At 38.0% G+C, this 14,798-nt stretch overlaps 1 protein-coding gene across 5 annotated transcripts in view; it reads right to left on the bottom strand.

Moving 5' to 3' along the window:
* SMURF1 (SMAD specific E3 ubiquitin protein ligase 1) overlaps positions 1–14,798 on the bottom strand; it is a 102,767-nt gene that overhangs the window by 27,477 nt on the left and 60,492 nt on the right. For all 5 annotated transcript variants that reach the window (XM_036824152.1, XM_036824153.1, XM_036824155.1 and 2 more), the window contains exons 2-3: positions 1,336–1,374; positions 66–174 (exon numbers count right to left, since the gene is read on the bottom strand). In XM_036824152.1, the coding sequence (XP_036680047.1) occupies positions 66–174; positions 1,336–1,374 (148 nt within the window). The remainder of the gene's footprint in view (positions 1–65; positions 175–1,335; positions 1,375–14,798) is intronic.

Here is a 14,798-nt window from a genome sequence, read left to right as displayed (position 1 = left end):
CTCTTACAAGTTAGATACCAACTTTCCTGCAGCTCCCCAAGTGGCTTATAGGATATTCAACTCACAGATCGTAGTGCTGGTTCCACTTTGGGTCCAACGTGTTCTTCACAGTGTCCGTTGAGTGGCACTGCCCAGATCCATCCACAACGATCTTTGCAAAAGGGTCAGGGAGTCCTAGAGGAGAGGGGACAGCCACACTGGATGAGAAGACAGAACCCAGTCCCGCAAGTAAATCGAGCTTCAAGGTCATCTATTTGATTAAGAAGACTACCCTGGTATATTTTATTCTCAAGTTTAAGGTTAGTGTCAATCAGCAAAATAAATTATTTCCATTAAGCTTTCTAAGAAAGGCAACCCAGAATGACATCCTCTTCAGATTTTTAGAGGCTAGAAATGAAAACTCTAAAAATAGGCTTAAATTCAAATTTCCATTTCTGACGATCACTCAGCGGGGCTAGCTAAATGGAGGAAAAGGTGTCTACAATTACTTATATTTATACTTTCTAAAAAATAATAATACCTAGAAATCTTGTTTACTGGTCTTCGTCTATTTTATCTCTGGAAGCAAGTATTCACCGAGTTTTAATTAGGTAAGTTCCTAAATGCTGGAGTATGAATCAGACAGGTTTATAAGATCAGAGAGGTGGCCAGGTAAGGGTTTTAGAGATAGACCTGGATGTGAGCCATCACTCTGGAGCTTCTTAGCTACTTGAATAAAGCCTGCGAACCTAAGTCTCTTTATCTTTAAAGCATGAGTAGAACCACTTAGGAACTGAGCAGCATTCTTGTGAGGATCAGAAAGAGTGTGAAAAATATCATGCTGCAGGCACCTACTTTATTGTAGGTGAACCTCTATGAGGTGATTCCTTCCTTTAGAAAAGGATCCTCCATTTATGTTTTTATTACAATTCCTTTAATTACAAGGCTTTTAAAGTGTGATTTAATTGATCAAATTTGACCAACAATTTTACTCAAACCCAGATGTTTTATAGAAAAATGTCTTGTCTGTATTGGAGCTGAGGATACTTCACCCAGCAGAAAGCAATACATTAATGGATGGAAAGACAGAGAAAACAGGGTGTGGCCGGAATAGGGAATGAGAGAGAGTTGTTCTCGTATGAGTTATAAATTCTGTACCTTGGAGCTACGGAGTCTCTATGTGGTAGTCAACTGGGAAAGGAAGCTTGTCAAACTGTGGATTTCTAGTCAGCAAAGGGCAGGACTTTTAGGAGAATACTCCCAGGGTTGTTTTTTTTTTTTTTTTAAGTTTTAAATTTCAGAAATATGTGAAGAACATTAATATTGTAAGAGAGCAAAAATGGGTGTTTTACTTACTGAAGAAGTCTTTCTTTGCAAGGTTCTTGGCACATAATACTAAACACAAACAAAAAAATGCTAGGGTTAGCACTTATGGACAAGATTTCCATCATAGTTAGTTGCTATGGACGGAATCGTATCCCCACCCAAAATTCATATGATGAAGCTCTAGCCTGCAATGTGATGTTTTTAAAGGTGGGGTCTTTGAGTAGTGCTTAGGTTTAGATGAGGTCATGGGGATGGGGCTTTCATGATAGGATTAGTGCCCCTATAAAGAAGAGACCACAGAGCTTGCTCTCACAGCAAGCAAGAAGGCAGGAAGAGGGCCCTCCCCAAGAACCTAATCTGTCAGCACCTTGATCTGCGGCTTTTCCAGCCTCCAGAACTACAAGGAATAAATGTTTGTTGTTTAAGCCACCAGTACATGGAATTTTGTTATAGCGGCCCAAACTGACTGAGGCACTAGCCTATATTTGCAATGGGGGAAAAAACACTCAAAATTATCTTTGCCATAGATTGTCTTTCAAATTTAGCATTACATTAAACAAAAAGCTGACAAGTAACAAAAAGTCTTTTCTCCACCCATTGGGCATCAACTACAACAAATGCAAAATGTTTTAGTATAAACTTAAAATCTTACTTAAACACATGCAGATGGATTTATCAATGTGCTCTTAAAACTCACAGGATCACATTAATACCAATTCCAATTAAGACCTACAGTATTTACCTTCATAACTACTGCTAACAATAAAAGGAACTGTCCATTTTTGATATTCTGATAAATAATACAATTTTGTAAATGTAAACTTTGGTATGTTGGAGAAAGAGAGGGGAGAGTTACAGAAAATACGGGGCCATCATCAAGTGTTGTGAAAAACAAAGACAAAATGCATGATAAGAATTTCGCACAATGTTGGCATACAGAAATAATGCACTAAATACTAACTGTTGTTAGTATTTTATTAATGAGGGGGGATCGATTACTGGTAAGAAATTTTGTCACCAGATTTGTTACATGATTAAAGCTACTATATCACTAATGTCTCTTACACTTATGCAAACTTCACAAATTTTGCTAATTTTTAAGAATATAGTGTTTTATTATGAACTTATACTATTTCACAAAAATATATTCATATTATATATTGTTCTGCAAACTTTTCACTTAGTATTTTTTATATAACAATTTTTATCAAGATATAATTCATACACTATACAATTCATCTGTTTGAAGTGTATAATTCATTGGTTTGTAATATACTCACTGGGTTGTATAACCATCAGCACAATCAACTTAGAACATTTTCATCAACCCCAAAAAAGAAATCCTGTGCCCATCAGCAATCACTCTTTATTTAACCTCAAACCCCACCAGTCCTAGCAACCACTAATCTACTTTATGTCTCTAGATTCGCCTATTCTGGACATTTCACATAAATGGAATCATAGAATATGTGGTATTTTGTGACTGGCTTCTTTCACTTAACATGTTTTTAAAGTTCATCCATGTTGTAGCATGAATCAATTCTTCAATCCTTCTCATGACTGAGTGATATTCTATTGTATGGATATACCATATTTTCTTTATCCACTTATCAGGTGATGGGCATTTGGCTTGTTCCTACTTTCTGGCTATTGTGAATAACGTTGTCCAGGTTGTTGTGTAGACTTATATTTTATTTCTCTTGTAAACCTATGAATGAAGTTGCTGAGTTATATGTTTAACAGTTTTAGGAACTGGCAGAATATTTCCCACAGCATCTGCACCATTTTAAATTCCCACCAGCAGTGTATGAGGGTTCCAGTTTCTCCCCATCTTCACTAATACTTGTTATTGTCAGTCTCTGTGGTTTTATATCTCTGTGGTTCTAATTTTCATCTCTCTGATGACTAATGACTTTGAGCATCCTTTTGTGTGCTTTATTAGCTATTGATATATCTTCTTTGGAGAAATTTCTATTTAGATTTTTTTTTTTTGCCCATTTTAAAATTGGGCTATCTGCCTTTTTATTATTGAGTTGTGAGAATTCTTTGTATATTCTAAATACCCTTATCTATAGATATCTATATTCAGTTGCCCCCCGCCACCACTCCATATCACAGGTTCCGCATCCATGGATTCAACCAACCATGAAATGAAAATATATTTATTTTTAAATCCAGAAAGTCCCAAAAAAGCAAAATGAATTTGCTGTACCCCGGGCAACTATTTATACAGTATTTACATTGTATTAGGTATTATAAGTAATCTAGAGATGATTTAAAGTATATGGGAGGATATGCATAGATTATATGCAAATACTATGCCATTTTATATAAGGCACTTGAGCATCCATGGATTTCAGTATCCATGGGGGGGGGGGGGCGGTGGTCCTGGAACCAATCCCCAGCAGATACCAAGAGACAACTGTATATAAATATCTACATATCTATAGATAAAATATCCTTATCAGATATGTGATTTGCAAATATTCTCCTACTCTGCAGGCTGGCTTTATACTTTGTTTGAAACACCAAAGTTTTTAATTTTGATCAAGTCCAATGCATCTATTTTCTTTGGTTGCTTGTGCTTTTGGTGTCATGTCTAGTAAGACTTTGCCTAACCAAAAGTCTCAAAGATTTACTCCTATATTTTCTTCTAAGGGTTTTATACTTTTAGCTTTCTTTTATCATTTTAGCTCTTAAATAGACATTTAGGTCTATGATCTATTTTGAGTTCGTTCTTGTATTTGATGTGAAGAAGGGGTCCGACTTCATTCCTTTGCAAGTGGATATCCAGCTGTATCAGCAACATTTGTTAAAAAGCTTATTCTTAAAAAAAAAAAAAAAAAAAGAAGCCTATTCTTTCCCCATTGAATTATCTTGACACCCTTGTTGGAAATCAATTCACTGTAAATGTGAGAGCTTATTTGTGGTCACTCAATTCTATTGCATTGATCTACAGGTCTCTCCTCATGCCATGACCACACTGTCTTGATTACTTTCTTAGTCCATTTGGTCTGCTATAACAAAATACTATTGGACTGGGTAGCTTATAAACAACAAACATTTATTTCTCACTGTTCTGGAGGCTGGAAGTCCAAGATCAGGGTACCTGCATGGTTGGGTGAAGGTTTTCCTCCAGTTTGCAGACTTCTCGTTATATTTATACAGAGCATAAGGGGCTAGGAATCTCTCTGGCGTCTCTGTTATAAGATACTAATCCCACTCCTTAGGATTCTACCCTCATGACTTAAGTACCTGCCCCAAAGGCCCCACCTACTAATACTATCACTTTTGGGGGTTAGGGTTTCAACCAATGCATTTGAGGGGGACACAAACATTCAGACCACAGTAATTACCATAGCTTTTTGGTAAGTTTTGAAACTGGGAGGTATGAGTGCTCAAACTTTGTTCTTTTTCAAGATTGTTTTGGCTATTCTGGATCTGTTCAACTGTCATATGAATTTTAGGATCAGCTTGTCAATTTCTACAAAAAAGCCAGCCTGGATCTTGATAGGGATTTCACTGAAGCTGTAGGTGAATTGAGGGAGTATTGTCATCTTAGCCAGATTAAATCTTCATTCCATGAACAAGAGATGTTCTACCACTTATTTATGTCTTCTTTAATTTTAACTGTTTTGTAATTTTCAGAGTATACATTTTATACTTCTTTTATTCAATCTATTCCTAAATATTTTATTATTTTTTATGCTATTATAAATGGAATTGTTGTTTTTTTTTAAATTTTGCAATATTTCTACTTTATTCTTTTTGAAGAAGATATCAACTTTGGAGTAATTCAAACAAAGTTACAGTTTGTTTTTTTTTAAAGAATCAATTTTATTTATTTTTGGTTGCGTTGGGTCTTCGTTGCTGTGCGCCAGCTTTCTCTAGTTGCATCCAGTGGGAGCTACTCTTTGTTGTGGTGCGCGGGCTTCTCATTGCGGTGGCCTCTCTTATTGCGGAGCATGGGCTCTAGGCGCGTGCGCTTCAGTAGTTGCAGCATGTGAGCTCAGTAGTTGTGGCTCACGGGCTCTAGGGCGCAGGCTCAGTAGTTGTGACCTACGGGCTTAGTTGTTCTGCAGCATGTGGGATCTTCCCGGACCAGGGATAGAAACTGTGTCCCCTGCATTGGCAGGCGGATTCTTAACCAATGTTTGTAGGAAGCTGAGTCCTCAACACATTCTAGACTTCTCATATGGTACCTCTGGGATCTTAGGGCCTCTCATTACCAGAGCCAGACCAGACGTTTCCTGCGTCCAGGGTTGCTGCCGTCACTGCGGCTGCTTGAAACTCTCCAAAGTTGTGAGCTAGCAACTGGAATTGTTTTCTTAATTTCATTTTCAGATTGCTCATTTCTAGTGTACAGAAATACAACTGACTTTTGTATATTCAACTTGTATCTTTCGACTTTGTTGAACTCCTTTATTATCTCTAATACTTCTGAATTTTCATATATAAGATCACATCATCTGCAAATAAAGATAATTTTACTTCTTCCTTCAAAATCTGGGTGCCTTTTCTTTCTTTTCCTTGTCTAACTGCCCAGTACCTTCAATACAATATTGAATAGAAGGGGTGGACATCCTTGTCTTTTTCCTGATCTTCAGAGGAAAGCATTCAGTTTTTCAACCATTGAATATGACGGTAGCTGTGGGTTTTTCATAGATGCCCTTTATTAGGTTGGGGAAATTTCCTTCTGTTCCTAGCGTATTGAGTGCTTTTATCATGAAGAGGTGTTAGCATTTGTCAGATGCTTTTTCTACATCTCTTGAGATGATCATCTGGTGTTTGTCCTTTACCTAGTGATATATGTAGTACATTAACTGCTTTTTAATGTTAAACCAACCTAGCAGTCTGAGATATTGGGTTGGCCAAAAAGTTCGTTCGGGTTTTTCTGTACCGTCTTATGGAAAAACCCGAACGAACTTTTTGGCAACCCAATAAAGTCCACCTGGTTATGGTGCATAACTGATCCTTTTACCGTGCCTGGGCTTTTCTTTGTAGAAAGTGTTTTCAATTACTAATCCATAATTTCTTTACTCTTTTTAGGTCTATTCCGATTTTCCATTTCTTCTCAAATCAGCTTTGGTAGGATTATGGCTTTCTAGAAACTTGTCGATTTCACCTAAGTTATCAATTTGTTGGCACACAGTTGTTTACAGTATCTTCTGATAATCCTTCTTATTTCTGTATAGTCAGTATTAATATCTCCTCCTCAGTGTAATTCTTATACCATTGCTTTCCAGTGGAAACACACACACACACACACACACACACACACACACACACACACACAAACTCTTCCGTCTTTCTTGTGGCTAGATCATAATTTATTACAGCTCCTGTTAGTGTTTTCTTTCTTGTTTCTCTAATTACCAAGGTAATATGTACTTACGAAAATATGAAAACTCACAAATGTGTAAATAGAAACTGCATGCCTCTAAAACCTCATTACTCTTCGTTTAGCATTTTCCTGGCTAGTCTCACATGCTTATTTTTTCCCATTTAACTTTAGAATCATTTTCAGCAAGTTTAAAAATAATGACTTCATAAATAAATTTGAGGGGAATTTACCTCTTTACAATATATAAGTATTCCCATTCTTGAATGTAGCATATTTATCCATTTATTAAATTCTTCTTTAATGCCTTTAAGTGACGTTTTCATAACGTATATTTCATAAATGTTTTCCACATTTCTAATTGGGTTTACTCTTAAGTGTTATGGTTTTTGTTACTATTGTAAATGGGAGAGTTCCTTTCATTGCACTTTCTTTTTCTTTTTTTAAATCGTCAAGATACCTGTTCTTTTTTTTTTTTTTTTGCAATTTTCAATTGTTATTTGGTTATAGGAAAGCGATTAATTTTCTTACGATAATTCTAAATCGGCCACCTTTTTCAACTCTCCTCAAATAGGCCTGTGATGTCCTGTTTCCTTCCACTTCCCTTTGCTTTTACACAGCTGCTTCCAAAACTGAAGTTGAAATCTTCCCAATCTGCCTAGAAACCTGGTCCTAGCCCAGGGTTCATGACTTCAGATCATCAGCAACGCCCATCAGCTGCACAGGCCAGAAATCTGTGCGCCATGCTTTGACTTCCCAGCCTCTCTCAGGTGTGCTGACTTCTCACCATCTCCACCCTTGTTCAAGCTCCCAACATCAGCTATCACAAAGTCATCTCTGCAAAATTTAAATCTCATGTCTCTTTCCTTTTTAAAAATTCCACGGTGGCTTCCCATTGCAAAACTCCAGACCTGTCAGGCTCTGACCCCAACTTCCCTCACCTCCAGCCTCAAACATTATCCTACCAGCTCGGGGCTCTTGTTTTTCCAAGGTGCTGATGCTGGATTGCTTCTGACTGGAAGAATTCTGGTAACATCTCAAAAAGATTATGTACATATGTTCATATGTATAAGACTAGCAATGTCTTGTTCATATGTACAAGATTAGCAATGTCTTAATTTAAGGGTCATTCCAGTGGAATTTGGTTATATCAAAAAGTGGAGAGGCTTTCAATAGAGTCAGCACAAAGAGAACTTTGCCTCGATTTTGTGCAAAGATCATTTAGGGTCACCCTGAGTTTAGTTCATGGCATATGATTTCTCCTAGTAGAAAAATTTTGTGATCTTGAGATAGAATTCTCTTTGTCCTCTCTACCAGATATGATAAAAGATAATTTATTACACAGCATAAAATCCCACTCTATCTAGATCTACCACTCATTTTTAAAGAAATATGTTATGCACCAATTATGAGTGAGATTCTGGGGATACAACAGTGAGCAAAAGAGACATTTACTCTTAGAGAAAATGAAGCTTATTTTTTCAGAGTATACTACCGCATGGTTTCTTCAGCTCCAACTCTGAAGTGCTCCTCTACTTTGGACAAATCATGTCTAAATCCCGTAATTTCCTAATCACATACCATAGTTTCCTAATTTGGGGGGATAAAGAAAGAACAAAGTACATAATGTTCACTTAGCTTCTGAAAACACATGGGAAGGAAATGTTTTGCTAACATTCAATTAGTAAATCAAGCTTCTTTACCAGGTCCCTGACAGAAGCATAGGGTCCCCAAAATACTATTTGTGGTTTCACCCACTCCCAGGATAAGCTACAACAACACAAATTTAGTGCTTTATTACATCAACCAAGAAATTGTCGGGGAGAGGGATAAATTAGGAGGTTGGGATTAACAAATACACACTACTATATATAAAATAGATAACCAACAAGGACCTACTGTAGAGCACAGGAAACTCTACTCAATATTTTGTAATAACCTATCAGAGAAAAGAATCTGAAAAAGAACACATATATGTACATATATGTAACTATATATATATATAAATGAATCACTGTGTTGTACACCTGAAACTAACATGACATTGTAAATTAACTATACTTCAATAAATAAATAAAATTACATATATTTTCTAATTTGTGTCAATATTTCCACTATTTTTCAATTCTCCAAGGCTAGAAACTTTGGCTGTAATTTTCAGTCCTCCCTCCTCTTATGTTTATGTGTGTCACCAAGTCCTATCTTTTCTTTCTTCTAAAGTTTCTTGAACTTGACCTTTCCCCTACCTGTGTACCCACTCTCCTATTCTGGGCTCCACCCACTCGCAACTTAATCTAAGAGCAACAGGGCCCCCAGCCCCCACTCAAGCCTCCCAAGTTCACACGACATTAAGCCACCAGATCGATCTTTTGAAGTGTCATTTTCATGTTCTGAGGCTCAAAAAGCTCCAATGGCTCTGCATCGTATTCTACGGCAAATCTGAATTTCTCCCTGGGTTTTAAAGTGCCCCATTCCCTAGTACCACTTAATTTCCCGCTGTCCTTCATTGCCCCTCCTGTGGGCCCCAGCCATTACCACCTCCAGGTGATTATTCTCGTTCCTGGATGCACTTGACAATCCCTCTCTTTTCGCTGTGCTTGGTCCAGGCAAAGCCCACGTTCTCAGTGACGTCTCATTCAGGCCAGTGTTTCCCAAATATCACTCTGTGATAACATTTTCACTAGTGCCAAAATTAAAAAGATAAGGATGCTATCATGGAGGTTTTCATAAAACTGAACTAATTTATTTTAAACGCCCGCCCTTTGTTCTAGTGTAATGTCTTTTCTCTTTTTTTCATGTTAAAATAGCTTCCCCTTAACGAAATGAGATAACAAAAAATGGTGATAATTTCAACCATGAGTTGACATGACAAAAAGTTGGCAATTTTAGGTTGATAGCCACATTTACATAAATGTTTTGACTGATCTGGGAATCCCTTCTCTAACCACCAGCAATCTCTTCCTTCTTTTTGCTCCCATTTACTTGAAGGGCCACAGAGCTTAGCGCTCAAGGTCTCTGCATTCAGGTGGCTTTGTGCCCCCAGCTAAGTTCTTCTGAAGGAGGAACCCCTGCCCCGACCCTGTCTTTCACCCCTTTAGACATGGGCTTCACGTGGCGCTGGCCACCCAACAGGCCCGTAACACAGACTATGATGAACAAGAAACAAAAAGCCAAAGAGAGAAACAGTGATAAAAATATAGAAAACTAACGTATCTCAATAATTTTAAACATCTAAGTGAAATTTTCATTCATTAGGAAATATAATTTCCCACCTAGGATAGGTGCCAGCACATAATGTGCACTTAATGTATGTTATTACCTGTCTACCTCAGCTAACTTTTTTTTTTTTTAGTTGCTCCGCAGCATGTGGGATCCTCCCGGACCAGGGCTCGAACCCGTGTCCCCTGCATTGGCAGGCGAATTCTTAACCACTGTGCCACCAGGGAAGTCCCCCTCAGTTAACTTTTAAGTCTAAAACTCATTTCTTTTTTTTAATCAACTTTGGGAAAAAATCCTTTAAACTGCAAAAAGGGGTAAAAACAGAATCCTGGCTAAAGGCAAAGAGGAAGGTTTCCTCATCAGTGTGTTTCACTAACATGCCATTTTCTAGGCCAGAGTCACTCATCTATCAATTCTCATACTTTAGGAAATCCTCAAATTTGCATTAAGTGGGGGGAAAAAAAAATCACATTTCAGTTATATCAACAGACTCAAAATGCCAAAATCTTCCATCCATACAGAGCTGAACTCTGTCCCATTATTTGCTTAATGAAATCAACATTCTTTCTTACCAATAAATCCTTCTCAGTAAGTTTAGACACACACACAAGACACATACACGTTTCCACTCTTCCGATACCATTAGATGATAAAATGATTTCTTAAAAAACAAGGTCCTACTGTAGAGCACAGGGAACTATATCCAATACCCTGTGATAAACCAGAACGGAAAAGAAAATGAAAAGGAATGTATGTATATATGTATAACTGAATCACTTTGCTGTACAGTAGAAATTAACACGACATTGTAAATCAACTATACTTCAATAAAATAAATTTTTTTTAAATAGATAAAATGCTTTCTTCACTGCAGGGAAAATGGTCTAAGTTAACAAAACACACTTTAGCAACCACAAGCTGTCCCTGTCGGCTTTGGAGGTGAGGGTTACTCTGGGAAACTGACAGTCCTTAGATGGGCTTCCAAACGTGTTGTAGCTTCATCTTCTATAGGTGTACTCAATTAAAAGATAAGTGACAAAATACCGTGAATTATTTGAGCTCAGAAGTGTGGCAGAGTTCAGCTCATACTCCCAAACCCTGCTGGGGGCGGGGGGGCAGGTGAGGCAGGGCTGTTGTGGCAGAGACTCTGCCTCTTCTCACGGGGCAGTGCTCAGCTCCAAAGACCAGGGGCTGTGCCCGTTCCTATGCCTGTGCCCCTAGGGCTTTTACCTACTTTGTTTTCCACCTAACCTTTACAGGATGAGGCAAGTGGACATGAAGGGAAGCTGTCACTTTCTCCACTTGCATTGGCTAAATTATTAAGACTCAGAAAGATTAAGTAGCCAGCCCCACGTCTACCCCCATTCCACATTCCACTCTCACAGCGGCATTGACGCTGTTATCAGAGCTTGAAATTAAATCCTCTATTATTTTTATGCTGCTTCATGTCTGCCTCTCCCCCACAAAAATGTCCACAGAAACAAAGACTGTGTCTTTTGTAGGCACTACTGTGTCCAGAGCTTGGTATGGTGCCTGGCACAGAAAGGTTAACTTTTACAATATTTGCTGAATAAACATTAGGTTTATTAGGTAATAACCTTTCCCCCCCCCGCCTTTCCTTTACTGTCTAACTACTGACTAGGACATAAGCACTAAGAAGGAAGAAACTGGGCTTCCCTGATGGCGCAGTGGTTGAGAATCTGCCTGCCAATGCAGGGTACACGGGTTCGAGCCCTGGTCTGGGAAGATCCCACATGCCGCGGAGCAACTGGGCCCGTGAGCCACAATTACTGAGGCTGCGTGTCTGGAGCCTGTGCTCTGCAACAAGAGAGGCCGCGATAGTGAGAGGCCCGCGCACCGCGATGAAGAGTGGCCCCCGCTCTCCGCAACTGGAGAAAGCCCTCGCACAGAAACGAAGACCCAACACAGCCAAAATAAAATAAAGAAAGAAAGAAAGAAAGAAAGAAGGAAGAAACTATTTTTTTGAACCATTACATTCCTAGCATGGAGCACGGGACCTGGCATAAATTAAATGCTCAATAAACGTTTGCTGAAATAAATGAGTGAGCGAATGAGTGAGTGAATGAATGAATGAGATAGTTTTGCTGGAGCCTCCACTGTGGTGTCTGACTGCCACCCCATACTCCACCAGGGGTCCAGGGCCTGGCAGTTCTGCTCACATACTCGGCCACCTGATAGATCGTGTTCTTCAGAATGAGTTTATGCTATTTCATAAGGTATCATTAGTGACATCTGGTCGGCACTAAGGATAGAAATGTCCCCCTGCAGTTCCAAGCCAAAGGTTATATGACAGTGAGGGAGAAATGCAGTACATGTTAAAAACAAGTAATGAAGTCCAGAGGGCGTTTGGAATTTTTTATTTGTACAAAGCCCTCATTAATGAACGAAGTCATTTTTACAACCTAAGGGATGATTTTCAAGGACTGATGAGGATATTACATTCCAAGAAAATCTATAACTGAGGGACATTTTAAATTTTTTTTAAACTTAAATTTTAAAAAAATTTAAACTTTAATCTTAAAATGTTGCTTTTCTTGACATCCTGGATTTGCCCCAGAAAATCTACAGGAGGATGACTTCTTCCTGGGTGAAGGAAGACGACAGGCCTCAGAGGAAGCAATTTCCAAAGCTACTGTTGGCTTTTGTTTGATTTTTTTTCCCCCAAGTATTACAGGCTAAGCACCTTTGCCTTGGAAGATAAGAAAAATAGCTCGTTTAATTTCTATCTCCAGATCCTGTTTCTGTATTAAATAAACCAAATGGGATGTTTTTCAACCACATCAGCGTAGAACAAAGACTTCAAGAAGAATTAGGGGGATTTTCTAGGTAGAAGCATATTCCCTTGCTAAGAATATAGGAAAATTCAGGTTTTCATTAGAGAAAGTTTTATCTAAATAATTAAAGTTATATTCCAAAATTAATCAATTCCTTTGCAAAGCTACTGTTGGCTTTTGTTTGATTTTTTTTCCCCCAAGTATTACAGGCTAAGCACCTTTGCCTTGGAAGATAAGAAAAATAGCTCGTTTAATTTCTATCTCCAGATCCTGTTTCTGTATTAAATAAACCAAATGGGATGTTTTTCAACCACATCAGCGTAGAACAAAGACTTCAAGAAGAATTAGGGGGATTTTCTAGGTAGAAGCATATTCCCTTGCTAAGAATATAGGAAAATTCAGGTTTTCATTAGAGAAAGTTTTATCTAAATAATTAAAGTTATATTCCAAAATTAATCAATTCCTTTGATCAGTTAATTAACAATGTTGTCTCCCTAAATATGTTTTTCTTTTGAATAAGGACACTTTTCTTTCAAGTGTCCTTATTCAAAAGCCATATGTGATGACAACGTTTATTAACTCCAAAACTTAAGAAATAAAACTCCAAGACTTCAGCCCCGATGTCTAGTATCTCATTTCCTGAAAAGCTCATGGTGATTTTACAACCAGGAACTAAGGAGCAATTTGCAACTTGAGCTTCCAAAGCCACCCTGGAAAGCAGACTGTCTCCCAGGCAACCATCTGACCAATTCATCTGCCAAAAACACTAGATGAAATCTATCAATGGAATCGCAGTGGGAGGTTTGGAAGGTTTGGAAACTTTGTCATTGTTTTGCCAAACTTTCAAAATACAATCTAATTCCCCTTCCTAGACCTAATAACAGCAGCTAAAATGTATCAGATGCTTACAAGGTAATTAGGCACTACCCTAAGTGTCTGACAAGCATGACCCCGTGTTTTCAACACCACAATTCCATGAGATACTTACTATTATATTCATTTTCCTGATGAGAAAACTGGGGCTTTACAAGATCACATAACTTGACCAACAAAGGTCAGTTAGTAAAAGCTGCTGCTTCTGCGTAGTGCATCCGTTTATCCATTTAACAAACATCCGCTGATGACCCGCCACTGGCCAAGCCCTGTTTCAAGCTCTGAGAATTCCATGAAGAACAAAACAAAACAAAAAGGTGCTTGTCCTGGGATACTTCTCATGCCTGAAGGTTTGACTTTTAAGGAAAGTAAACTAAGATCATCTTTTCTTTTCTTTTCTTTTTTTCCTTTTAAACAACTGCTTAAAATTGACTCCTCAAGCTTGAACTATCTTCCTAAGGCTATACAATGTAAAATAAAACTCGACTTTGTCAGGAAGGAGATGAATTTTAACCCCAAAAAGCTTGTCATTAAGTGAATTATATTTGATTGTCACCCTACAAGGAAACTGAAGGAACTCCAATAACAGGAGATAATCCAGGGTTAACAGGGAGGAGAACCTCGCATAACCCCAAACATCCTCACCCACCTGACTTCTAAAGATCTGTTAATATACAGTGAAGCTGTGCTCTTCTAACTAAGTCATTTTAAACAAGGTGATAACTGCTGAGGGTAAAGGGGAAATGGAGGGATTTCCTGGGAAGAAAGCTAGAATTAAGCAAACTCATCTACAACCTAATAATCAGTCCCGACCTAAAACAAATAGGCAAGGAAAAAGTAATAATTAATAAATCATAGCCAGAGAAAGTTCTGTCCACATTTTCTTTCAGTTACTGAGCTGACAAATGAGGCTTTATTAATTTGATGCGTAGAAAGGTCAACAGAAAACTGAAAGGGGAGGACAGAGTTTAGCAAAGTAACACATGCAAATATCCCCACACATGGCTATGAAGAACCCACAATATGCAATCTCCTCAAAGTCCCTTATCATTGCTTTCCTATTATCATTTTATAGTGCTAGTTTCTAAAGCACTGAAGTATTTAAAGGTATCATTTGGCATGGTTTTATCATAAAATCTTCTATAATTACAAAGCTAATCATTATTCACATCACAACATAAGTCAGGGTGAAGTTAGTATGCTCAGTTTAGTCAAGAAAAATAGAGGAGCAGGAGATTGAACAACTTGCTCGAGGTGACCTTGAA

Source organism: Balaenoptera musculus, chromosome 15, assembly GCF_009873245.2.
Source record: "Balaenoptera musculus isolate JJ_BM4_2016_0621 chromosome 15, mBalMus1.pri.v3, whole genome shotgun sequence".
Taxonomy (NCBI): domain Eukaryota; kingdom Metazoa; phylum Chordata; class Mammalia; order Artiodactyla; family Balaenopteridae; genus Balaenoptera; species Balaenoptera musculus.
The sequence above is the reverse complement of the archived record's forward strand: the minus strand, read 5'-3'. Positions and strand labels throughout refer to the sequence as shown.